Source organism: Trachypithecus francoisi, unplaced genomic scaffold (assembly GCF_009764315.1).
Source record: "Trachypithecus francoisi isolate TF-2019V2 unplaced genomic scaffold, Tfra_2.0 Lachesis_group11, whole genome shotgun sequence".
In the NCBI taxonomy this organism is placed as follows: domain Eukaryota; kingdom Metazoa; phylum Chordata; class Mammalia; order Primates; family Cercopithecidae; genus Trachypithecus; species Trachypithecus francoisi.
Window position 1 is genome coordinate 131,193,460 of NW_022681456.1, and position 24,335 is coordinate 131,217,794.

The 24,335-nt window shown below is 39.6% G+C and overlaps 1 protein-coding gene across 13 annotated transcripts in view; it reads right to left on the reverse strand.

Annotated features, from left to right (window-relative positions):
* WNK1 (WNK lysine deficient protein kinase 1) overlaps window positions 1-24,335 on the reverse strand; it is a 182,949-nt gene that overhangs the window by 40,091 nt on the left and 118,523 nt on the right. For 4 of the 13 annotated variants that reach the window (XM_033223315.1, XM_033223314.1, XM_033223309.1 and 1 more), the window contains 14 exons: window positions 22,355-22,438; window positions 14,722-14,871; window positions 13,071-13,529; window positions 12,097-12,375; window positions 11,309-11,406; window positions 11,024-11,186; window positions 10,045-10,161; window positions 9,525-9,698; window positions 9,265-9,322; window positions 8,855-8,977; window positions 7,013-8,448; window positions 5,479-5,562; window positions 2,977-3,060; window positions 1,685-1,745 (listed from right to left, as the gene is read on the reverse strand). In XM_033223315.1, coding sequence (XP_033079206.1) covers window positions 1,685-1,745; window positions 2,977-3,060; window positions 5,479-5,562; window positions 7,013-8,448; window positions 8,855-8,977; window positions 9,265-9,322; window positions 9,525-9,698; window positions 10,045-10,161; window positions 11,024-11,186; window positions 11,309-11,406; window positions 12,097-12,375; window positions 13,071-13,529; window positions 14,722-14,871; window positions 22,355-22,438 — 3,370 coding nt within the window. The remainder of the gene's footprint in view (window positions 1-1,684; window positions 1,746-2,976; window positions 3,061-5,478; window positions 5,563-7,012; window positions 8,449-8,854; window positions 8,978-9,264; window positions 9,323-9,524; window positions 9,699-10,044; window positions 10,162-11,023; window positions 11,187-11,308; window positions 11,407-12,096; window positions 12,376-13,070; window positions 13,530-14,721; window positions 14,872-22,354; window positions 22,439-24,335) is intronic. The other 9 variants (XM_033223322.1, XM_033223316.1, XM_033223311.1 and 6 more) reach the window with 8 other exon arrangements.

A 24,335-nucleotide genomic window follows, 5' to 3' on the forward strand; every position in this document is an offset into this window, starting at 1 on the left:
ACTATTATAAATTGATGCCCACGGAGGCTGCACCAAGTCACTGGTGGCTATTAAACCCCTGATTTACCAATGAGAGGTGGGAACTGCTATCAGCTGTAGGCTTACTTTGTATTTCTATCATTACGGACGTTAAATACTTTCACGTCTAAGTTTCCTTTTCTGTATCTTCTGATTGTTTTTTGGTTCATGTTGAATTTTAGGAACTCTATATTAGCAAAACGAGTTCTTTTTGTGATATGAGTACACATACCCCTCCCCCTCTCACAAATATATATATTTCCCCAGGTTTTCATTTATCTTTGCAATCAATGGCACTTTTCTTCCATGAAGAAAATTTTATATCTATTACTACTTGCTTCTGGATTAGACATTGAACTTAACACCTCTATTAAACTTATCTGAGAACTCCAAACTGATCCATGGACCAAATTCAGCCTACTGCCTGTTTTTGTAGATAAATTTTATTGAAACACAAACTTATTTATTTATGTATTGTCCACTGCTACTTTTGAGATCTGAGTAAGCTGCAAGAGACTATATGGTCTAGAAAGCCTAAAATTTGTACTATCTCGCCCTTTGCAGAAAAAAAGTTTGTCAACCCTGTTCTAGACAGCTGAAAAAAATCCCCTTATGATTTCATATAATACTATTTTAGGATACAATATTTCATCTTTGGTCCACTTGGACTTTACTTATGTCTAGGCTAGTGGATCCACCTTTGCTTTTTTCAAGATGGCTTTCCAGTTGTTCTAAACCAATTATAAAAATATCCCATCTTTCAGCCAGGCGTGGTGGCTCATGCCTATAATCCCAGCACTTTGGGAGGCCAAGGCGGGCGGATCACCTGAGGCTGGTGACCAGCCTGACCAACATGGAGAAACCCTGTCTCTACTAAAAATACAAAATTAACTAGGTGTGGTGATGCATGCCTGTAATCCCAGATACTTGGGAGGCTGAGGCAGGAAAATCGCTTGAACATGGGAGGTGGAGATTGCAGTGAGCTGTGATCATGCCATTGGACTCCAGCCTAGGCAACAAGGGCGAAACTCCAACTCAAAAAAAAAAAAAGAAAAGAAAAGAAAAATTCCATCTTTCAATGATTTGAAAAGCTACCTTTTTCATATTCTACATTCTTTTTATTGGTAGCAAACTTTTAATTTACTATTTTCATTGTATATATTTGATAATCTACATTATCATTTCTAGACTGTTCTAATGATTTGCAAATGACTTCTTTTAAAATGAGAGCCAACTGAGAATATAACTGCCTTGAAAATAAAAATATTTAAATTGACTAACTGAAATCTTACATTTGTATTTCCATACAAATATATGTCCAGACTATTCAAGCTTCTATCCCTATATATCCAGTGTCACAAAAGCTAAGAGGTTATCAGTGAATTAACTTTTCTAAATACAGTATGCTTTAATTTCCTAATCTCTAATACCAAGGATCTGGCCTAGCTAATAATGAAGGGTCTTATCATTACCTCCTGTATAACCTTCCCTCTGCCAAATAACAACAGATTTATTAATTTGCTAATCTTTCAAGCTTCAGATATTACTATCAATGCTCCTCAGTTATCAAATACATGGAAATGTGTCTTTGAAACAGTAAACCTCCTGAATCAACTGCAGGTAGGACTGGAATTAGTAATATAAAAGGAAGAAGGATGTTTCTCACCATCCTTCTGAGGCTGTGCTCCTGCTTCTGTAACTGCTGTTGGAGCCACCATGGACACAGGCTGCAAAACATACACAGACAGATACCACAGATCTTTAGCTTCAGTCACTCAGACTTTGGCCTCGTTGCCTTTCCTATGGTCTTTGTAAAAGGGCAGAAAGAAAGTGTATGTGATGAAACACTTATGTCTGAGAACATTTTCTTTTCTTTCCTTTTTCTTTTAAAGTCTAAAAGTCTGACGTAAAGAAAGGCAGCTGTCAGGGCCAGGCATGGTGGCTCACACCTGTAATCCCAGCATTTCGGGAGGCCAAGGTGGGCAGATCATTTGAGGTCAGGAGTTTGAGACCAGCCTGGCCAATATGGAGAAATCCTGTCTCTTAATAAAAATACAAAAATTAGCTGGATGTGGTGGCGGGCACCCTGTAATCCCAGCTACACGGGAGGCTAAGGTAGAAGAATCACTTGAACCTGGGAGGCGGTGGTTGCAGTGAGCTGAGATCGTGCCACTGCACTACAGCCTGGGCAACAGTGCAAGACTCTGTCTCAACAACAACAAAAAAAAGGGCACATTTTAAAAGAAGGAATTTCTACTCTTAATTCTTGATTGTCTTCTTCATTTTCTCATAGGATGCTTAAGGGTATAACTTGGATAGTCACAGAAAAACAGTTTCAATCAAAACATTATTATTATTATTATTTTTGAGATGGAGTCTCTGTTGCCCAGGCTGGAGTGCAGTGGTGCAATCTCAGCTCACTGCAAGTTCGCCTCCTGGGTTTTACGCTATTCTCCTGCCGCAGCCTCCTGAGTAGCTGGGACTAGAGGTGTGCACCACCACATCTGGCTAATTTTTTGTATTTTTAGTAGAGATGGGGTTTCACCGTGTTAGCCAGGATGGTCTCGATCTCCTGACCTCATGATCCGCCCGCCTCGGCCTCCCAAAGTGCTGGGATTACAGGCGTGAGCCACTGTGCCTGGCCCAAAACATTATTTTAATCTGACAAAATTTAGCCTCCTCTAAAACAAAAATACAAAATCCATAGAATTGATCTTTGGCACAGTCTAACCAGACGTACAACTAGAAAAGCACCTCTCAAATACCATCTTTTCCACAGTGATACTCCTGAGTCAGCATTAATCTTTCATTAACCAGTCTCATTTCTTTTGGCTAGAATAAGCAGGGACTCTGAATACATGTTAAACGTATTCATAATGGTTTAGGTTATAGTTTGTGTCCCAGGCATAGAATATATTAAGGTTATGAGGAGATTTTATCAAGATTTTCAAAACTTACACCAACCGCAGAAGTCACTGGAATAATCTCTGGACTAAGTGTTCTTCTCAATTGAGCATCAAGATCCTCTAGAGGTTGCTGGGCCTGAATGAAAACAATCAGAGTAAATACACTTCCTTGGCACCTCCAGAGTCACGATATAGAGCCAATTTAGATAGGACACACTGTTTTACGCTTCATATTGGCACAACATAACATGTGTCTTTACAGAACATATAAAACTATACTCAAATTTAGTACACTGCTTTGATTATTTTGCTGGTTTCTCAAGATTGTATGTCAGACTCTTAAGGCTTAGAGTCGTTCAGTTTGCAGTTTAAGAGAAGTCTTTTTTTTTTTTTTTTTTTTTTTTGAGACGGAGTCTCGCTCTGTCACCCAGGCTGGAGTGCAGTGGCCAGATCTCAGCTCACTGTAAGCTCCGCCTCCCGGGTTTACGCCATCCTCCTGCCTCAGCCTCCCGAGTAGCTGGAATTACAGGCGCCGCCACCTCGCCCGGCTAGTTTTTTGTATTTTTAGTAGAGATGGGGTTTCACAGTGTTAGCCAGGATGGTCTCGATCTCCTGACCTCGTGATCCGCCCGTCTCGGCCTCCCAAAGTGCTGGGATTACAGGCTTGAGCCACCGCGCCCGGCCAAGAAGTGTTATTACATTCTATGTTTGATGTTACTCAAAATGGTAGAAAGAGTTGTTTATTTGTGCGATCTTTAAAATATATTGTGAAAAATGTACAAAGATCTACTGGTAGAGCCACTGTATCTCATATTCCCTCTTTTCTTTCTCAGTTTTATACGCCTTTCTGGGAAGTTGCCCCTATGAGTAAAAGATGGCATTAACGTATTCTGTCACTATCACAGGGTATTATTCTCTTCTTCAGGTCTTACATGTATACTTCTTCCCTACAGATGGTGGCAAGGAGATCTGGGTATTCCATCCTGTTAACCATTCCGTCCACCCCACGCACGCAGCTTCCTTCTACCCTTCCACAGTCTAATCCTCCATCCGTCTTGGCTTCTATCAATCTGTTCTTGCACAGCCTTCACAGATGCCTCTCCCTGTATCTAGGACCCCTCCACATTCTCACTTGCTATTTCTCATCACACTTTATGCTCCCTTAGAAATGTGAATACATGTTTTTAAATGAGAAAATAAGTTTAAAACTAAACTCCTGATTTATGGACTTTCACAATGCACTTTCCCCCAAATCTGGTGGCTGACGGAGCGCGTTTTCTGTTGGAGTTTTCACTTTATTGTGGCAAGTTCCTTAAATGGTGTTCCCCTGTATACTGGGACCAAAGAAATAGGGATAAATTCCAACTCAGCCTCTCAAGTAAGCAGTTTACCACGTTTTTCTTATTTCTTTTTTTTTTTTTTTGAGACGGAGTCTCGCTCTGTCACCCAGGCGGGAGTGCTGTGGCCGGATCTCAGCTCACTGCAAGCTCTGCCTCCCGAGTTCACGCCATTCTCCTGCCTCAGCCTCCCGGGTAGCTGGGACTACAGGCGCCGCCACCTCGCCCGGCTAGTTTTTTGTATTTTTAGTAGAGACGGGGTTTCACCGTGTTAGCCAGGATGGTCTCGATCTCCTGACCTCATGATCCGCCCGTCTCGGCCTCCCAAAGTGCTAGGATTACAGGCTTGAGCCACCGCGCCCAGCTCTTATTTCTTACATATGATTCAAAAATAAGTTCCTAATTTAGTTTAAAAGTTTACTGGCTTGTCTCATGTCAGAAGCTCTTTCCTGGTCACAACAGGTTCACAATTAGTACTTCTCTTATGGAAATTAAACTAAATGTGTTGGTGGTAGGCTGGGGTGAGAAAGGGAAATAATAAATATTACACGTAATTCTGTCCACCACTGCACTCAGTGAGCAGAACTGACTGTGAGATGGGAACCTCAAGTTCATGTGGCTGGTCTCAGTTCCTCCATGAGTAATCTCATGTTAGCACCTCAGTGAGCTGGGTGGCTTTTATTTTAAAAGATATAGCACACACAGTTTTCATGAATTATCACTCCTATACCTACCTATATGTAAGCTGATTACTTCATTAGGTGGCTAGTGAAAGAAATGATAAACACTCAAGAAAAAACTGGTTGCTCTGGACTCACAGAAAAAGTTTATCAGTTGCCACTGTGCTTCTTCTTTCTAAGGCACTCTCAAAGTTAATTTTGATTATATATGCAATTTCGCTATTCTACAGAAGTACGAATGACAAAGGGAGCAGTATGGGTCTGGCAAAATGTTGGCTTTGCTGTTTTCTTCCTTTGTAAGATACAAAAAAAATATTAGTATCAAGTGTTTTCAGATAACTGGAAACATGACAAACAGAAGAGGTATGAAGCTTCTTACTTTAAGTAGGACCTGGGTCATTGGCTATAACGTTTTAAAAGAAAGGTGTTACTAAATCAAAGCCAAATAGACAAAAGCCAAGACCACAGTGCATAACTTCAGCAAGCTTTGTCAAAGAAAGTAGGGCGCAGGAAGAAACTGGTCAAGTCCTGAGGCACCTGGGTTAGAGAAGGTCCTGGAAAAGGTGGCAGCTGCTCGCTGGGCAGAGCACCTGCTGGAAGTTCAGTACGCACCGGCAGCACCTACAGACAACAAAGGGAAATTCAAGTCCATGAGACACTGAATATAAAGACTGCATCCTGAAGAGCAAATCAACTCATTTGAATGCACAAATATAAGAATGAAATGTATCTAGTTAAGACATGTTTGTCACCAAGGTTACACTCTGGTATCTGTCTTAAAAAAAGGTGTGACGACCAGTGATATTCTTATAGGGGTTACTACAATATACCTATAAAATGAATAGTAAAATACAGTAAAAAGTCGTTCCCTCGGGAGAACAGAACAAAGGCTGTATGTACATAAGTGGCAGTATCCAGATACTCTTGAGCTACTTATTTGGTACAGTACGTATCAGGCTTTTGCCATGCAAAACAAGATTTTCTGAGAAAAGAAAACAGTAGCTGGTTAAGAAATAACCAACAGGCAGGCCTGAGAACAAAAGGCATCAGAAATCTAATACTATTATCAAGAATTTCTGTTTTATCTGAGTGAAGATTCTGCATTATCCTACTATAAAAAGAACCTCACATCAATGGCAATGCAGAAAGAGGATGAAGCATACAATACAGTAGATATAACACAGCCTTGTTATTTGGAGAAGGTGGCAGAACAAGAGGAAATCCACCACAGCATAATTAGATAATAAATTCCAGTTACTTCAGTCCTAGGATTAGATTATTTCTTCCTCCTCTGTATCTATTTCCTTACTAACTTCCAATTTTTTATAACCCCCAAATTGTACAACTATGGAATCTACAATGAAGCCAAAAATTTGCTTCATTCTCACTGAAACAAAGATTATGAACTGCTGTTATGTGCATACATTTTGCTGACAGATGCATTTAGCTCCCTTTTGGGATACAGACTTCTTCCGTTTGTACCAATTCAGATGAAATACTTGTATTTTACCCGATAATTATACATTCATGGAAAACTGTGCAGCAGAATTAACCCCCAAATCCTGCCACACTTGAAATAAAATCTTATATTCATTGTAGATATACCCTCAAACTGCTGTCAATTTATTTATTTATTTATTTTTTTTGAGACGGAGTCTCGCTCTGCCGCCCAGGCTGGAGTGCTGTGGCCAGATCTCAGCTCACTGCAAGCTCCGCCTCCCGGGTTCACGCCATTCTCCTGCCTCAGCCTCCCGAGTAGCTGGGACTACAGGCGCCCGCCACCTCGCCCAGCTAATTTTTTTGTATTTTTTAGTAGAGACGGGGTTTCACCGTGTTAGCCAGGATGGTCTCGATCTCCTGACCTCGTGATCCACCCGTCTCGGCCTCCCAAAGTGCTGGGATTACAGGCTTGAGCCACCGCGCCCGGCCGTCAATTTGTTTAATAAATACTATAAGCCAGGTAACTTTATAACTATGTTTCTAACTTGCAAGGCTGAATTGAAAAATGTACTTAATAGAGAGAAAAAAAACTGATCATATTTATCTAATTCTTTTATCCCAATAATTTTACCAGAGGCTTAGTTAAAGGTGGCTTTGAGGGAGCAGTTCCAGGTTTCACTCCTGATGTAGCAGTGCTGACTGGGGTAGAAACTTGCCCAGGTGTGGCCACTGGTGTAACTGGCAAAGCAACTGTTCCTAGTGGCAAATTGGTTGGTGGTAAGCAAGTACTTGTGGTAGAAGTCAGGAGTTTGCTTGGTGCAACAGCAGTAGTTGGGATGCCTGGTGTGACAGTGCTCTCTATGACTAGTGAGGTCTCCAGTGAGACAGGGGCATGCTGAGCTCCAGATGAGCTGTGTTCACTGAAGAGAGACCGCAGCTTTTCTTCTAGAGTCTTTATGTCATCGATCCCAGGAGCTTTGGGTTGTGTATCAGAATCTATTTCAGGACAATGAGTATGGGGCTGGTTGGGAAGCAAAGCTGGCTGAGGCTGACTATGAATTAGTGTCTGCTGTACAGCAGGCACATTGGCAACAGGCTGTACCAAGGGTGGGATACTAGGTACTTGGGGTAATAAAGGTGTAGAAGTAGGTCCTGCTGCTTGGGGAAGAATAGGAGTAGAAGCTATCACTGATGGAATGACCAAAGGATGCAGCCCACCAGGCTGAGAAATAGAACTAGACACTCCTGCTCCAGGAGAGGAAGAGGAAGATGGTGCAGAGAGGGACAAAGCCAATCCAGTTGTAATGCTATGAGATGTCTTATCTAGTGAGTGTGCACTAACTACAACGGTCTCAGCTAAAGTAGGAGCAGAAGTACTGCTGCTAAGCTGAACAGACAGCTGTGAAGCTGTGCTTGGGAGTGAAGTGGTGGCAGAAACTGATGTTAATGTGACTCCCACAGTAGTGCTGCCTGCTGCCTGCGGAGACACGACGGCTGGAGGCTTAGGACCTGGGGTCACAGTGCTGCCCCCTGCAGAAGCTGAAGTTGCTGAAACTGTTACTGAAGGATACGGTGCTGTACTAGAAACAATGTTCTCCGATGTGGATGTGGGGACTTGAAGTGATGGGGAAGTAGTAGATATTGAGACAACTGCAGGTATTGTGATACTTGAAACTACACTGGAAAGTACTGGTGATTCAGACACAGGTGGTATGTGGAGACCACCTGAAGTTACAACACCCGTGCTGGTGACAACTCCAGCAATCCCCTCTTCAGTGGGCACCGTAACCTCAGACTGAATTACTGATGTGGAAATGTCATTAGGAGGTATGCTTGTTGCAGGGACTGGTACTGTGGCTGCTGCTGTGGCTGGGACTCCAGCAATGCTACTTAAGAAAGGAGGTACTACGGGAAATGTTGGTGCTGTATGACTAAAGTTTGGAGGTGCTGTATTGGGTCCTTCTGTCATTTGGGCATGTCTAAGTTCAGAAAAGGCCTGTTGTAGACTAAGGGATGATGCAGAGTGAGACAAGTTCATTCCAGGGCTCTGAGATGTAGAGGCAGCAACTACAAAGGAATACAAAAAAATAAGAATCAGCCCATTTTAAAAGGATGGATTCAAAAGACTGTCCACTAGCCTAGGTCAGCTCCTATAAATATCTGTTTTTGATAAAAAAATAAGGAGTAATCTTAAAACACAGACAATAGTACTCAGTGCAGAAATAAACACATACTACAGTATCTATTATACAGGCTATATCTAGGTATGGCCGTGCTTCTTGGCTTTTTCTGTAATCCTCTCTATTCTACACCTATTTCCCTCTCTCATATGTTTATCTGTTGGTTATAACTTCAGTTTTCTATTCTTTTTTATTATCTGTGTCATCATAAACTACTGCTTTATGATTAAGCTTTCAACATAGCAGAGGTACTGTAGAATTTACATAACAATGTGGCAGAATCAATCCCTTACCTGTATCTGTTATTTCACTGGTGAAAAGTTTTGATTCTCGTAATCGACTTTCTGGCACAGGACTCACTATAAACCTTCTTCCAGCAGAATGAACAACTTGAGTTAAAGAACTGGTAGGAATGCCTGGTCAAAAACCAACAAACAAACGCAACTTATTATTATAAGTATTGTTAGACTTCATTATTGGCACACACAATTGCTTTTTTTTTTTTTTGACACACAGTCTCACTCTGTCACCCAGGCTGGAGTGCAGTGGCGCGATCTCAGCTCACTGCAACCTCCGCCTCCTGGGTTCAAGCGATTCTCAGGCCTCAGCCTCCCGAGCAGCTGGGACTACAGATGCCCGCCACCATTCCCAGCTAATGGCTTCTTAAGTCAAAGGTAAAAACAAGGAAAGAAAATAAATTCACCTATTTGCTGTGGCATGGAAGACACAGGAATTGGTTGTTTGAACTCTCCTTCCAATTTCTACAACAAACAAAAGTGATTAAATACATTCTCAAACGCAATCTCAATGACTAGGCAAAGCAAACTGCCACATGCGAAGAGAACATAAAATGTTGTTGGTCATGGGTATCAGGTGATATCACTGGACATTTTGCATAGCAAATTTAGAACTATGAAAATATTTTAAATCAACAAAGTTTCACTATGGGAGTGGTGAACCTACCTGAGAACCTGAAAATCCATAGTCATCCTTTCCCTGTAGACTCTCCAATCCCTGGTCACCCTCTGGTTCCACACTGACATCCTCACTGAGCATTTCATCAGCTTTTTCAATAATTTCTCGTACTTGATCCACAAATGACTCTCTCTCTATTGCTAGAATAAAGTCATTGTTCACCTGTAAAAGAAATGTGATGTCAGTCTAATTAGTGTCATTTCTTAAACTTTATGTCATTCAACTATCACTTTTATGACTTCTGTCCTATCTGCATACTTACCTATATTTTTATTTATTTTGTACTCAAGTTAGCTCTTATCTTAGTAAGAACTTCAATATCTAGTTAGACATAGCCTAGACAAAAACATCACTAAATCACAGGTTGGGTGTGCTAGTTTTACTCACATTGAAGTGAATGCATAACTTTAAATAAACATGGATTACAAAATATGGCATATTTGCCTAGAGCAATGGCTATTAAGATCAAGTACTAAGGAAAAACTTAGAACTCCAAATGCAGACATACCATAATTGTTGCTATCTCCTCAGGGTTGTCACCATCTAGGTCAAATTTGAATGTAACCATTTTCCTATTATGAGTCTCTAATTGACATTCTACCACTCGGTCTCCTTTATTTGAAACCTAAAAAGAAAAAAGGTACATCATCTCCAAAGACCATATTCAGCTTTATTACTGAATTTCAGAAAAGCAATGCAGATTAGCACTTGACTTTATGTCTAAGGAAGCATAGTGTCATCACCGTTCCTTGGAGCAATAGTACTTTGTCTCTTAAACTGGTAGCAAGAAAAATCTGAGAAGACGTTAGCCTTTGAGCTACTTACTAAAACTCTCTATTCTTTTTCTAAAAGGTAAGTAGTGCTTTATCACAGAAATATGGATGTAAGAATATCATTTGGCTAATTATAAGATTCTATACCTTCATCAATTCATCTCAGCCTTAAGAAATATTTAAATGATATTAACTGCTGACCCTATCATAGCTTTATGAACCACATTTTCATTTTTCTAAAAATGTGATATTTAAGTCAAAGAGACTGTAGGCATTAAATGAGAAGAGTACTATATAAATTATCTGGCTGGGTCCCTGTAATCCCAGTGGTTGGGGGGGCCGAGGCAGGTGAGTCACTTGAGGTCAGGAGTTCGAAACCAGCCTGACCAATACAGTGAAACCCTGTCTCTACTAAAAATGCAAAAACTAGCCATGCGTGGTGGCATCTGTCTGTAGTCCCAGCTACTTGGGAGACTGAGGCAGAAGAATCGCCTGAACCCGGGAGGCAGAGATTGCCGAGATCATGCCACTACACTCTAGCCTGGGTGACAGAGCAAGACTCTGTCTAAAAACACAAAAAAAGAAATTATCTATCACACATAGATAGTTATCTTTATTTCATGAAGTGAGTGGTTTGGATTTGATGACTTCTAAAATCTTTTTCAGTGTCACATTTCTTTAACGACATGAAACCCACAAATCAGGAATACTTACATTTAAAATTCTTAATTTTGGGCGTGAAGTTTTTTCATGTCGAGAACGACTCCTTACAGATTTTCGGTAATGCCGTTTTGTAGTTCTTCCCTCATGTCTTCCACTGGAAGATGGGATGTTCTCATTGCCATCACTCATACCTGAAGCAACATCTGAATGTGCACTTTGAAATTTAAAAAGAAAATAAAAGTGCAGTTTATAATATGAGATTTAAAGGTCTGACAGTTTGGTGTTTCACATCATCTTATCTACCAGTCGAGGAAGGAGAATTCTAGTTTTACATACCTGTCTATAGAGGAAGCCAAAGTGGCCGGCTGGGTAGGTTGTGGCTGTGCTACTGGAACGGGCTCTGGAGGAGCAACCTGAGAGACTCCCTGAGTACTCTGTGAATCGAAAAGATAATTCAAATCTTGGTAGTTAATATATTTATCAATCCCTATCCCCAATAATCTACTTATTTTTTTCCTTATCCCTCCCCACTAAGTCCTAGAAGCACTAAATTTACTAGTAAATTCTCAATATTTAGCGTCTAGAGATAATGGACTTAAAATTCCAAAGGAAGTTTCTAAAGCTAGTCTCTGGTATAGACTGCATGGTATGAGGTCAGCCAACATATCTGCTAGGCAGTGTGAACCTACAACTCGCCATGCAGCCAGCATCTTACCAGAAGTGTGCCATAGGGCAGGCAGAGCAAAGTACAAAGATGAATTCAGATCTTTCTCCTAGCAGGGCAAAAACGATTGCTGAGAGAGCACAGGAGGATAAGATACTCCTATGACTGCCCATGGAAACAGTTTGTGAAAGGACAAGAACAACGGCTAAAGTGCCAGCTAGAGAGGTGAAGTGCTAACAGGTTAATCCTCTCCAAGGCACACTCACTCCCAACAGAACAGCCAGTGGAAACAAGGACCCCACACTGGCATTTCATTCTGCTGTAAGAAAAAGTCAGGCAGAAGTTAGTTTGACGTAGTCTCCAAATCAGTTCTAAACCAAGGGAGCCTGTTTCTTTCTCCTTTATCATTTTTATCCATTTATGTATGTTTTATATATAAACATGCAGTCATTCTATTTACCTCCAAAACTGCTTGCTGGGAGGATGTAGTGGGGGCTTGTGCTAAACTCACTCCTGGCTGGGACACGTGAACCTGTCCTCCTACACCACCCATAGGAACTAAAAGATTTGAGTCCACGTAAGGCTGCACCACCGTGGGAAAGTACCCAGGTGTAGCCAGTACTTCTGTCGGCATGGGAGGGGATAGGACTGTAGAATGGATGCAAACAGAAGCCACGTTGGAAGAGGGAGCAATATTTGAATCTCCTGGGTACTGTGGTGGCAGTCGAGGTGGGAAACCCTGTGACAGAAATGAGGAAGGTGAGTTAGAGCAGGTTGGGGGTCATTAAATTAGCAAAACAGCAAGACATGCAAAAAAAAAAAAAAAAAAAAAAGCACACAGCAAAGAAGAACAGTAGCCAATCTCTTTCTAATAATCTAAAGGGCATATAAAGACCACATTCTTGAAATGAAGTAGTAGACTGGTTCCAACAGAAGAAACAGGACTCTACAATAACACTTTTATTGTTGGTTGTCTTCACTCACAGATGATTTAAGGAGGAGGAACACAATTTCTTCCTAGCCAATCTTAAATGGAAGAATGCAAAAATTCTTCCACATAACAGTCATATCATGAAATGCTAATTCTCCCAATGTAAACTCTGAAGCTCTTTGTTGATACCATGTTGGCTATTCTATTTATTCTACCCATGTATGTAAAAGTTGTCAGGTGTCCTATTAACCACATCTAGCATTCAATCAGCTTACACTGAATACTGAGAGAACCATTTTTCTCTGAAGAAGTGTCTTGAGAAAAATGGATCAGGAATCACTGAACATCATTACCCAATCCTTTCTCAGAATTTTACTGTTTTGCTTCTCTAGTTGACATGTTATTGCTAGTTATTCTGACACTCAACTATTAGATTTCCATGTTCTTGCTGATCTATTAGGATCAAACTCTGTGGTGCCCTCTTTTGCTAGCTAACACAATACCTGGTACAGAACATCTCCAGAGGAAAGCGGAACCTCAGCAGCTTGTCCAAGGTTAGCTGGTACTCCCATGGACTGAACTGCTGGTTGTAGGAGCTGTGGGTGAACCTGACTTGGCAGCTGAGTCACAGGCTGCAGAAGGGTTGGAAGCTGACTAGGAACCACAGTTGATACACCCGGGATCGCAGCTGTTGTAGCAGATGAAGCCAACGTGAGCAGAGGCTGAGTAATGCCAGCTGCTAGCGTGATGGGAAGGGATGAGAAACCTGTCTGAGCCGTAGACACATGAGGAGCTGATATGGGAATTTGAGAGACAGGGTACTGAGGGAGCAAGGAAGTAGGGAGCGGCTGTCCCACTGGAAGGAAATGAGCACCAGAGTGGACTGGAACAGCCGAGGGTTGTGTTGCAACTGGGATCTGAGGTTCGCCTTGGATAGTTGGTACTGGCTGGGAAACTGGAAGCTGGGAAGGTAAAGAAAAACAAAACAGACAGGCTTTAAAAAAAAAAACAAAAACAAAAAAAAGCAAGGCTGCCAAAAGCAAGATTTACGTATTAGCCAAAAAGAAGGAAAACACAAAACAAAACAAAACAAAACAAAACAACACCAAACCAACAAAACCCTGCATACATTAGTGTTAAGTTAATATGCCACATAAGAATATGGAAAGGAGAGCAGGAGAGAAAGAGGCTAAATAGACTATGACTGTTCTATACCTTTTGTCATAGAAATACTTGCTAATGCTTCAGCATTTGGCAATAAAAGAGGACCCTTCCATAGACAAGGGGTTTGCTTTTTTTTTTTAACAGCTTTATTGGAATATATTTTATATACCATAATGCTATCACTAAAGTTATGACTGCTATTACAGTAGTTAGTGAAATTCAAACGAATTCCTTCCCAGTGGAATTAAGATCATTCATATTATTTCTAAAATTCTTAAGTCTAACATGACTCAATAAAAATTGGTGTAATTCACATTATTTCACTCATTCTAGGATGCAATCATCACTCTCCACTACCCGATCATTTTAACATGTGAGAAACTGGGATCTATCTTATAACTGATGATGTGGTACATAAAATATGGTACATTTTAAAGTTGATAGCATCTCAGATGTGATGAAATATTAGGGTAACAATACACTGTGCACATACATGCACAACAGTACTCAAAAATAAAGTTGAAAAAAGGTCATTTAGAAGTGCATACCTTCTACAGGGTACTTTTCAAGTGATTAGGAGGACTACTTAAGAAAAAAAAGTTCCACATAGTAAACAGTGCAGAAATCTACATGAAAATAAAGCATAGTTGGAAACCTAGAATATCAGACACAGCTGACACAATTCTAGGGAATGTCATAGGTTCAGTTACCGAAGCACCTTTATTTAACCCGTTATTTCTAGTACCTGTTAAATTGATTTTGGCCTGGTAAGACTAAAAGTGAAACTCTGGATTGTCAATGTTGTCAGTGATGTACCCACTTACATTAAACAATGCATACGCACAAATGAGGTGATTTTCACTTCATTTTTGCAACAAGATTAACCTACTTCAAGGGTCTATCCACATGAAAGGACAAGTTACATGGAGACCCCTTTTAGCATCCTTTCAGAAATTAAGAGTTTACCTGATTTAAAAAAAAAAAGTTTACCTGTTTTCCAGCTGATACTTGAGGCAAGACTTGTGGAGCTTGAGGTTGACTCACTGGCTGTGCAGTAGTGGCCTCACTGGAGGTTGATGTCTGTGAAAGTGAATACTGCACTGTCTGTTGAGGAGGGGCTGTCTGCTGTATTCCCTGCTGCTAAGAATAAAATACCATGATTCAGTTTTATTTCAAATCAGTAACAGCATATTTCTAAGGAAGCATGTTTACCTAAAGCCTTCAGTGTCTGTAAATAATGATTTTAGTAATCAAGACATGCACAAACCCAAATTCATCAATTTCCATTATATATTTGTTTTCCCTCTGATGTTCTTTGTGATGTTGCCACCAGGAACAATTAACCAATCTTTTAATACCCGAGTTACCATTGGCTCTTCACGCAGTATCTCCCTCACCCCAACAACAGGTCTTTACAAAGACATTTAGATAACATATCCAGACGGTTCCTTTCCCCATCCCATCCCTGCCATTCCCTTTTTCCCTATCTCTTGGCATCAGCTCTCACTTTGGCACCTATATCAGATAAATCCAGTAGCTTCCTTTAATCTTTTCTCCTCACCCTATTTTATCAACTGTATAATTAATATGCTTGAAGAATAGTTTTGATTATAGCTACAAAATAGTGAGGAAAGCACTGGATTTGGAATAACAGACATTTTCAAATTTTAGCTTTAATATTTACTAGCTGTTAATGCCTTAGATTGCTTATTTTATTATAAAAATGAAGTTTCTCTTTTTGAAACAAGGACATTATCATTTAACTCAAAGTGGGGCAAAGGGAATGACACCTGGGAATATACTATGTACTAGGCACTCAGGTATAATTTAATGCATGGCACATAATTTTACACCTAATTTAATGCACAGCACATAACTATACTCGAATACTAAATTTTGTAATAAATCAAGCAAACAAAACCAAACAAAACAGGACTATGACCCCTAGAGTACTGCCCCTTCTGCCTAACAAATAAAAACTTGAGGCAGGGCGCAGTAATTCATGCCCGTAATTCCAGCACTTTGGGAGGCCGAGGCGGGCAGATCACCTGAGGTCTGGAGATCGAGACCAGCCTGACCAACAAGGAGAAAACTCCATCTCTACTAAAATTGCAAAAAATTAGCTGGGCCTAGTGGCACATGCCTATAATCAGCCCCAGCTACTCAGGAGGCTGAGGCAGGAGAATCACTTGAACCAGGGAGGTGGCGGTTGCAGTGAGCCGAGATTGTGCCACTGCACTCCAGCCTGTGCAACAACAGTGAAACTGTCTCCACAAAAAAAAAAAAAAAAAAGAAATAAAATTTGAAGTTTACGGCTGACTTTCAAGATCCTCTAATACCTAATTTAAATTTTTCCTTAATACATCTACTTGTAATAAAAATTTTAACTAGTGTATCATATTACAAAGCTAATGAAAATACTCCTAATCCTGTTCTCAAGAGGAAACCACTATTAGTGGTTTGGTGCATAACCTTCATGGATTTTTTTCTATGCCTAAGTGGCCATTTTCACACAGTTTTTGTTAAAATAAATAAAAACATGCCTTTCCTATACATAGTGTTCTATAGCATACTACTTTCATTTAATTTCTAAATGGGATCAATCTCCTAATGATAAACACTTTGGTTGTTTCATTTTTGCTACTTAAAATAATGCTGCAACCAACAGCCTTTTGCGAATATGCTGGTATATCCATACAACTAATTGGTTACTGCTGGCATAAAGATACGCTATTTATTTGTACATGCCACTGTGATAAGCGTCTTAGATTTTGTTAGGTGATAATCTACAAATAATATTTTTGCTCTTCTTATATTTCTATCAATTAAAATCACCAAAAGAATGTTAAAATATAATGGCAACAGCAGTCATATTTGGCTTATTCCTATTTAAGTATTTCTGATCACGTATTTTTTTTTTTTTTTGAGACAGAGTCTCGCTCCGTTGCCCAGGGTGGAGTGCAGCGGTGCGATCTTGGCTCACTGCAAGCTCCACCTCCCAGGTTCATGCCATTCTCCTGCCTCAGACTCCTGAGTAGCTAGGACTACAGGCGCCTGCTACCACGCCTGGCTAATTTTTTTTTATTTTTAGTAGAGAGGGGGTTTCATCATGTTAGCCAGGATGGTTTTGATCTCCTGACCTCGTGATCTGTCCTCCTCGGCCTCCCAAATTTCTGGGATTACAGGTGTGAGCTACCGCACCCGGCCTCTGATAATGTATTCTTATTTTAACTATTAAAAAAGCAGAAATGGCTGCTGAATTATATGAAATTTATTTTCTGCAAACTAAGATCCACCACACGTAGCCAATTCTAAAGGTGCTCTGAATATAAGACACATTTGTTAATTCCCACCTGAGAAAAAGGAACTAAAAAACCAGAAAACCTTTTTTATTTGCCAACTTGAATATATTTAAACTTTAAGGAATGTGAATGAGATATCTATAATTATCAAACTTATTAATTTATACACCTAAATAAGATTGCACACTAAATACATTAATTCAGAAATATTGCTCCCTCTCCCCCAAACTCCTCACAGGTAAAGACACCAGCATCTTCACCGTCACAGAAGCGAAGTTATGAATGCTCCTGCAGTTTTCTGGCATAACATAACACATTCCCTCTGAGCTGTGTCTTCAGGTAAAATGTGCAGCGAAAGGCACCTACTTACGTAACATTAAAATAACCACCAGATTTTTTTTTTTTTTGCATTTCTCTTACAGGTTTTTATTCATGTAACCCTTATACTGACATCTTAAAGAGATCTTTAAACTAGTTGTTTAAAATCACATACAGTCCTCAGAACAGCGAAGTCATATTGCTGAAGAACAAGGACTGAATTTATGTTTATGGCTTAAAAACAATTGTCTGATGTTCTCAATAAACATTTCTAACTACATGAGCTAAAGTCTTTGCAGGCACATTTGTTCTCACCTGTTTCATTTGATTTCATTAACCTTTTTGGGTTTGTTGTTGTTCAAAGTAAAGGACAGTGAAAACCCTGGAATATGAGAGTGCGATAAAGGTTTGAATACATGGTGATTCCCCTCTTTTCTAAAGGATAAATTTGAGAAAGAATCTCCATGTTATCTTTGGGCATATGGTAATCACATACTCCCAGTCCCCAATACATCCTCCTTAATTCAAAATTATGCTCATATCAAAATTTAGACTCTACCAACTCTTTCCTGAACTTATACTTTCACATATCTATGCTCTAGTTCAACCAAACTAAAGGCACATTTGTTTTTGTCCCCTATTTTTCTATCTTTGGGCCTTTCACCTTGCTCACAGTATAATTTTTGTATCTTCTGGCCTGGAATATTCTTTTTTTTCTATATCTGAGTCTAACTTATAATCAAAGTCCATTTCAAATGCCTCCTTTTTCCTAAAGTCTTCCTGATATTCCCTTTCCTGCTTGGGAGAGATGTTAATTTCTTCCCTTTTTTTGGACGTAATTAGGTAGTAGTCCAATTAGTACACACAAAGTAGTGAGCTGTGGAATTAGATTATTTGGATTTAAATTCTGTTTTTACCTCTTATAAGCTGTAAGTTTGGGTAAACTACTCACCTTCTCCAGATCTCAGCTTTCCCATCAGTAAAATGGAAATAATTATAGCATCTATACTTACAGGGTTCTTAAAAAGATTAAATGAGAATGTAGGTACAATGTGCAAAGCACTTTAATATTAGCTATTATCCTTATTTGTTTTGTAGAAATTTACCTATATATTTACTATATTATTTAGACTCTTTCAAAGTAGTTGTATCTCATCCATCTCTGCAGACCTTCAGTATCCGAACTCAGTTAGGAAAAAAAGCTGAAAGGACTGTCAAAAATGATCAGTTTTATGGACAAGCTATTTATTTGCTTAAGATAACTGAGAGGTATCTGTGACAGTAACCCTTGTATTAACATCTTAAAGAGATCTCTAGACCAGTTATTTACAATGGCTAATGGTTAATGTTATATCTTAGAGCATTTGGGAAGAAGTGGCACCTCTGGATATGCCAGAAGTACATGTTTATCTGCTGTGCACAGTCCCACTGACTAATAATTAGCACTTCAGCCAGGCAGGGGTGGTCTAGCTTAACAGTTAAGCATCATGCTTTGCCCAAGCTTGCCTCATGAAACCAGTTCAAACAGACTTTAGTAGGGTAAGTAGTTCACAACTTCGGTGGGTTTTTTTTTTTTTTTTTTTGAGATGGGTCATGCTCGGTTGCCCAGGCTGGAGTGCGGTGGCACTATCATAGTTCACTGTAGCCTTGAACTCCTGGGCTCAAGTGATCCTCCTGCCTCAGCCTTCCAAGTAGCTGGCATTGTGTCTGACAAAGTTCACAACTTTGTTTGTGGTCATAAAGTTTTTCAGCAGGAGGCAGCTATTTTTGGTACCTTGTTAAGATCTAGCGTATCACTATACGAGACCCTATAAAAACACACAAAAGATCGAGACCATCCTGGCTAACACGGTGAAACCCCGTCTCCACTAAAAATACAAAAAATGAGCCGGGCGAGGTGGCGGGCGCCTGTAGTCCCAGCTACTCGGGAGGCTGAGGCAGGAGAATGGCATAAACCCGGGAGGCGGAGCTTACAGTGAGCTGAGATCCAGCCACTGCACTCCAGCCTGGGCGACAGAGCGAGACTCCATCTCAAAAAAAAAAAAAACACACACACAAAAAAGCAATTCCTCATTTACTATGTTCAAGAAATCCATGAAATAAAGTAAATTTTAACAGAAGTACATTTCTCTCCTCACTAAAATAAAACAAGAGATATTGTTCTCTAAGGTGGGATTGGACCTGAAAGTATGTAAAACAAAAATCATGTCTAAAAATAGACTATCCATACAGTACAAAAAGTTTTCAACCTTTCTTTTTTTAAATGTGGAACTCCAATAATTAAAACAAATAAAGACAGCTTCTGAGGTACATTTGCAGAATCATTAAGTCCCTGTAGAACTTTATTTAAAATGGAAGAAACAATACTATTCTAGGAATCTTAAATTCTGGGTTACAATTTGTACTTTATTATCTAGGTGACCTTGGAGAAGTTAATTATTCTAGACTGAATATACTTCCTATATATATCGAGGGCTCAATTGTATGATTCTACAACACATGCTATGACAGTATGTAAAACAAAAACATCACTGAAACAAATAATTAACTTTTGTTTCTGCTATAGAGATAGCATTTAGCCATATTTTTTCTCCAGGAGAGGGAGCTACCTAACTCTTTTAACTTGACATTTATGGTACTGCTCTCTTCTATTCTCACACTCTTTCTTACCATGAAACTCAATGAATTATTTTATTATCTTCTTCATTTGGTAGTAAGTATACATGTATATCCCCAAATACAAGACATATAACAAATTCCTTTGGAAAAGAAAGAACAGAGCACATACAATTTGCTCAGTTCACTGGTGTTCGTCTACATCCAAAGATAAGCAAGTTAGGAGATTAGTACTCTGCACTTCCGTTCTCAACCAGCTTTATGTGACTTGTAATTTGCATTCTAATTAGGAACTGTTAACAGAATAAAACAGATTTTGTTAAGGTTGGCAAAAATATGTTTACTTGAATTTAACCAGTCTTGGAAGAAAGGACAGGTACAAAACAAAGCATGTAAGTCCCAGCCCTTCAGTTCTACAGAGGTATTGATCACAGAGTGAATGCATGTATAACCAAACTAATCAATTATTTCTGTAGAAAGTGCCTTTAAGTGATTTTCATCTTGTACAAGCAACTCCTGATCTTAAACCAGCATCGAATGACTACATGACCAAATGATGGACTGAAAGAGGGCCATTTGTAATTAAGAATTGAAAACTTTGTTTCAAAACTAAAAACGAATAGAAACAGAAGCCAGTTTAAAGTTTGGTGATTAAAAAACCCACATGGGGAACTATCATTAGGAAGTTTGCATTACACACATAGTGGCTATGAATTTTATGTCGAATAGCTAATAAGTATTCAATTATGCCAAAAATGCATTATTCCCTTGCAAATAATTACTATTATCAGTGATGCACTACAAATCTTTAATTTCAGAATTACCAGTTTTATTGTTGGATGTATCTGGATTACACTAATCTCTTGAATTCCTTGAACTTTCTGGAACAATCTCCCCAAAGCAGAAGTTAAAATTATTTTGGCCGGGCGCAGTGGCTCCCAGTACTTTGAGAGGCCGAAGCGGGTGGATCACTTGAGGTCAGGAGTTCAAGACCAGCCTGGCCAACATGGTGAAACCCATCTCTGCTAAATTAGCTGGGCATAAGTAGAACATAAAAGAAAAATTAGCCGGGCATAGTGGCATGCACCTGTAGTCCCAGCTACTAGGGCGGCTGAGGCATGAGAATCGCTTGAACCTGGGAGGTGGAAATTGCAGTAAGCCAAGATTGCACCACTGCACTCCAGCCTGGGCAACAGAGCAAGTCTGTCTCTAAATAAATAAATAAATAAACAAAAATTCGCCTGGCGTGGTGGCTCAAGCCTATAATCCCAGCACTTTGGGAGGCCGAGACGGGCAGATCACGAGGTCAGAAGATCAAGACCATCCTGGCTAACACGGTGAAACCCTATCTCTACTAAAAAATACAAAAAACTAGCTGGGCGAGGTGGTGGGCGCCTGTAGTCCCAGCTACTCGGGAGGCTGAGGCAGGAGAATGGCGTAAACCCGGGAGGCAGAGCTTGCAGTGAGCTGAGATCCGGCCACTGCACTCCAGCCTGGGCGACAGAGCAAGACTCCATCTCAAAAATAAAATAAAAAATAAAATAAATAAATAAAAATTTAAAATTAAAAAACAATGTTCCTGAAGTAATTGTTCTTAAGCTTTCATTAGATACTTCTTAGTATAAAATCTGACACATCAGTCTACAGATTAGAAATAATTAAAAAGAAGTGCAGGATTAGTAGAGGCAAGCACAATGAAGGTAATGACAAATCACTGCTGCAAGCAGTGGAAAAAAAAAAAGGAATGACATATTCTTTGTACCGTAAATTATGTGTAAAATCCAGGCTGGGTGAGGTGGCGCATGCCTGTAATCCCAGCACTTTGGAAAGCCGAGGCAGGTGGATCACCTGAGGTCAGGAGTATGAGACCAACCTGGCTAGCATGGTGAAACCCTGTCTCTACTAAAAAATACAAAAATTAGCTAAGCGTGGTGGTAGGCACCTGTAGTCCCAGCTACATGAGAAGCTGTGGTGGGAGGATTGCTTGAACCTGGGAGGCAGTGGTTGCAGTGAGCCAAGATTGCCACCACTGCACTCCAGCCTGGGTGACAGAGTGAGACTCTGTCTCAAAAAAAAAAAAAAGTGTAGGATCTTCTTTTAAAAAAAGACAATTATATCAGTAATAATGTATGTCTACTAAATTGTTCAAAAGCACATTAAAGAAAAAAAAGATTTTTTCTGAAACACATTTTCTGTTTCTGCGAAACACAGAAAATGTGTTTCAGAAAAAATCTCTTTTGTTTCTTTGTTATTGAACACAAGACATGGTATGCCTCTTAATTTTCCTTTCAAAAACTTAGCAGGCCATTTATATCACGAATCACAAATGTTAAAATAGTGTTCTGGCCACTGCTAATCCATAAAATGTTGCAATGCATTGTTCTCACCTGCTGAGGATGTTGTATGGGTTGGGAAGATGAAACCCCTGTTAAGCTACTTGAGGATGGCTGACCCTGGCTCTGCCCCTGTGCCTGAAGGAGAGAAGTGAACACAACAAATTAGAGAAGGCTTAAAGTAAGTGTATAGAGGTCAGGCTTTTGCAATGAATATTTAATCTCCTCAGAGTTTGCTTGATCAAAATGAAACATTAACCTGATCATGTATGGGAGAGGCCTCTGGGTCATCTTTTGTAAGAAAAATTTAGAGAAGGATCATACCACACAACATGTTCTGATCCCAACCCATGCAAAACCCACTGATAGTGAAAACCTAAGCTGTCAATGCTGCTCAGGCTGTAATTTTAGCTGGCTAGAATGGTCAGATTCACAATAAAATTTGTTATTAGAAATACAATAATCAGGAACAAAGTGTTAATACTATCAATCTGAAATTTATCTGAAAAATTAAAGAAAGGTATTTGGTAATGCTAATTTGGTAACACTTCTTATAGTGCCACAATGACTTTTATCAAAAGTATCAAAAAATCTGTTATCATCATCAACTGCTAAGTACCTAGGACGATCATTGCTATCCAGGAGCAATTGTGCCACCCCCGGGGGGCACTTGGCAATATGTGGAGATATTTCTGGTTGTCACAAGTGAGGGAGATGGCTGCTACTAGTATTTAGGAGGTATAAACCAAGGATGTTGCTAAATATCCTACAATACATAGAACAGTCCACCACAACAAAGAATTATCCAACCTCAGATGTCAACAGTGTTGAGTTTGAGAAACCCCAACTAGAGCATTCTGATCACTGAGAAGTCCAAATTAAAACAAATGAGAAAGTGAGAAATGAATGCAGGACTATATATAGGTACGTTAAAGAAATGAAAAGGCTACCACTTTTGTCATTCCATTTCAGTTTAGAAGGGGTTCCTTTAAGCTTACATGGATATAATATCACATTCCACTGCAGCTTAACTATTGTAAGTATTGATTCCTTCTGTAGTATGTCTATACATTAACCACCTGGTATTTTTTACTTTGGAAAGTCTAAAGGATAATTACTGGCAATACATTAATATTTATAATAGGGGCTGCAACTTGAATACTGATGTGAATATACTGCATGCCCATGTATAGTTTTCAAGCTTCTGGATCTTTTTGTGTCTTAGTGTAACTCTAAATAATTGATAATTTGTGCAATTTTGGGAGTTGTTTATGCTCCTGATGAGGGAAGAACATAGGAAGAAAGTAGGAAGAACACCACACAGTACTTTTTTTAAAAGAGTAGAATATGTAGCATATCCAAATGTCTTCAATATATAACTGCATAGTCTTCTACGTAGATCTTACAAGATGTACACATTTGATAAAATATACCAAATGAATATATGAAACAGTAAACACTGACTGTACTTTTGAATTCTATTACGTTCATTACATTGTCTTTATATGCTAAGTGTGTATATGCTCATACACATAAATAACTAAAATTAAATTTGTTGAGGAAAATACAAGGCCTGCGATGTCTACTGTTCCTTAGTTTGCAACATTCACAAAATCCTTTTTTTTTTTTTTTTTTTTTTTGAGACGGAGTCTTGCTGTGTCGCCCAGGCTGGAGTGCAGTGGCCGGATCTCAGCTCACTGCACACTCCACCTCCTGGGTTCACGCCATTCTCCTGCCTCAGCCTCCCGAGTAGCTGGGACTATAGGCGCCCGCCACCTCGCCCGGCTAATTTTTATTATTTTTTTAGTAGAGACGGGGTTTCACCGTGTTAGCCAGGATGGTCTCGATCTCCTGACCTCGTGATCCGCCCGTCTCGGCCTCCCAAAGTGCTGGGATTACAGGCTTCAGCCACCGCGCCCGGCCATATCACAAATTCTTATAACAAAAAAAAAGCCCACCACTCACTAGATTGTTAGTTGCCAGAAATTAGAATCAGTCCTTAATTTTATGAATTAGCATTTTATTTTGACATATA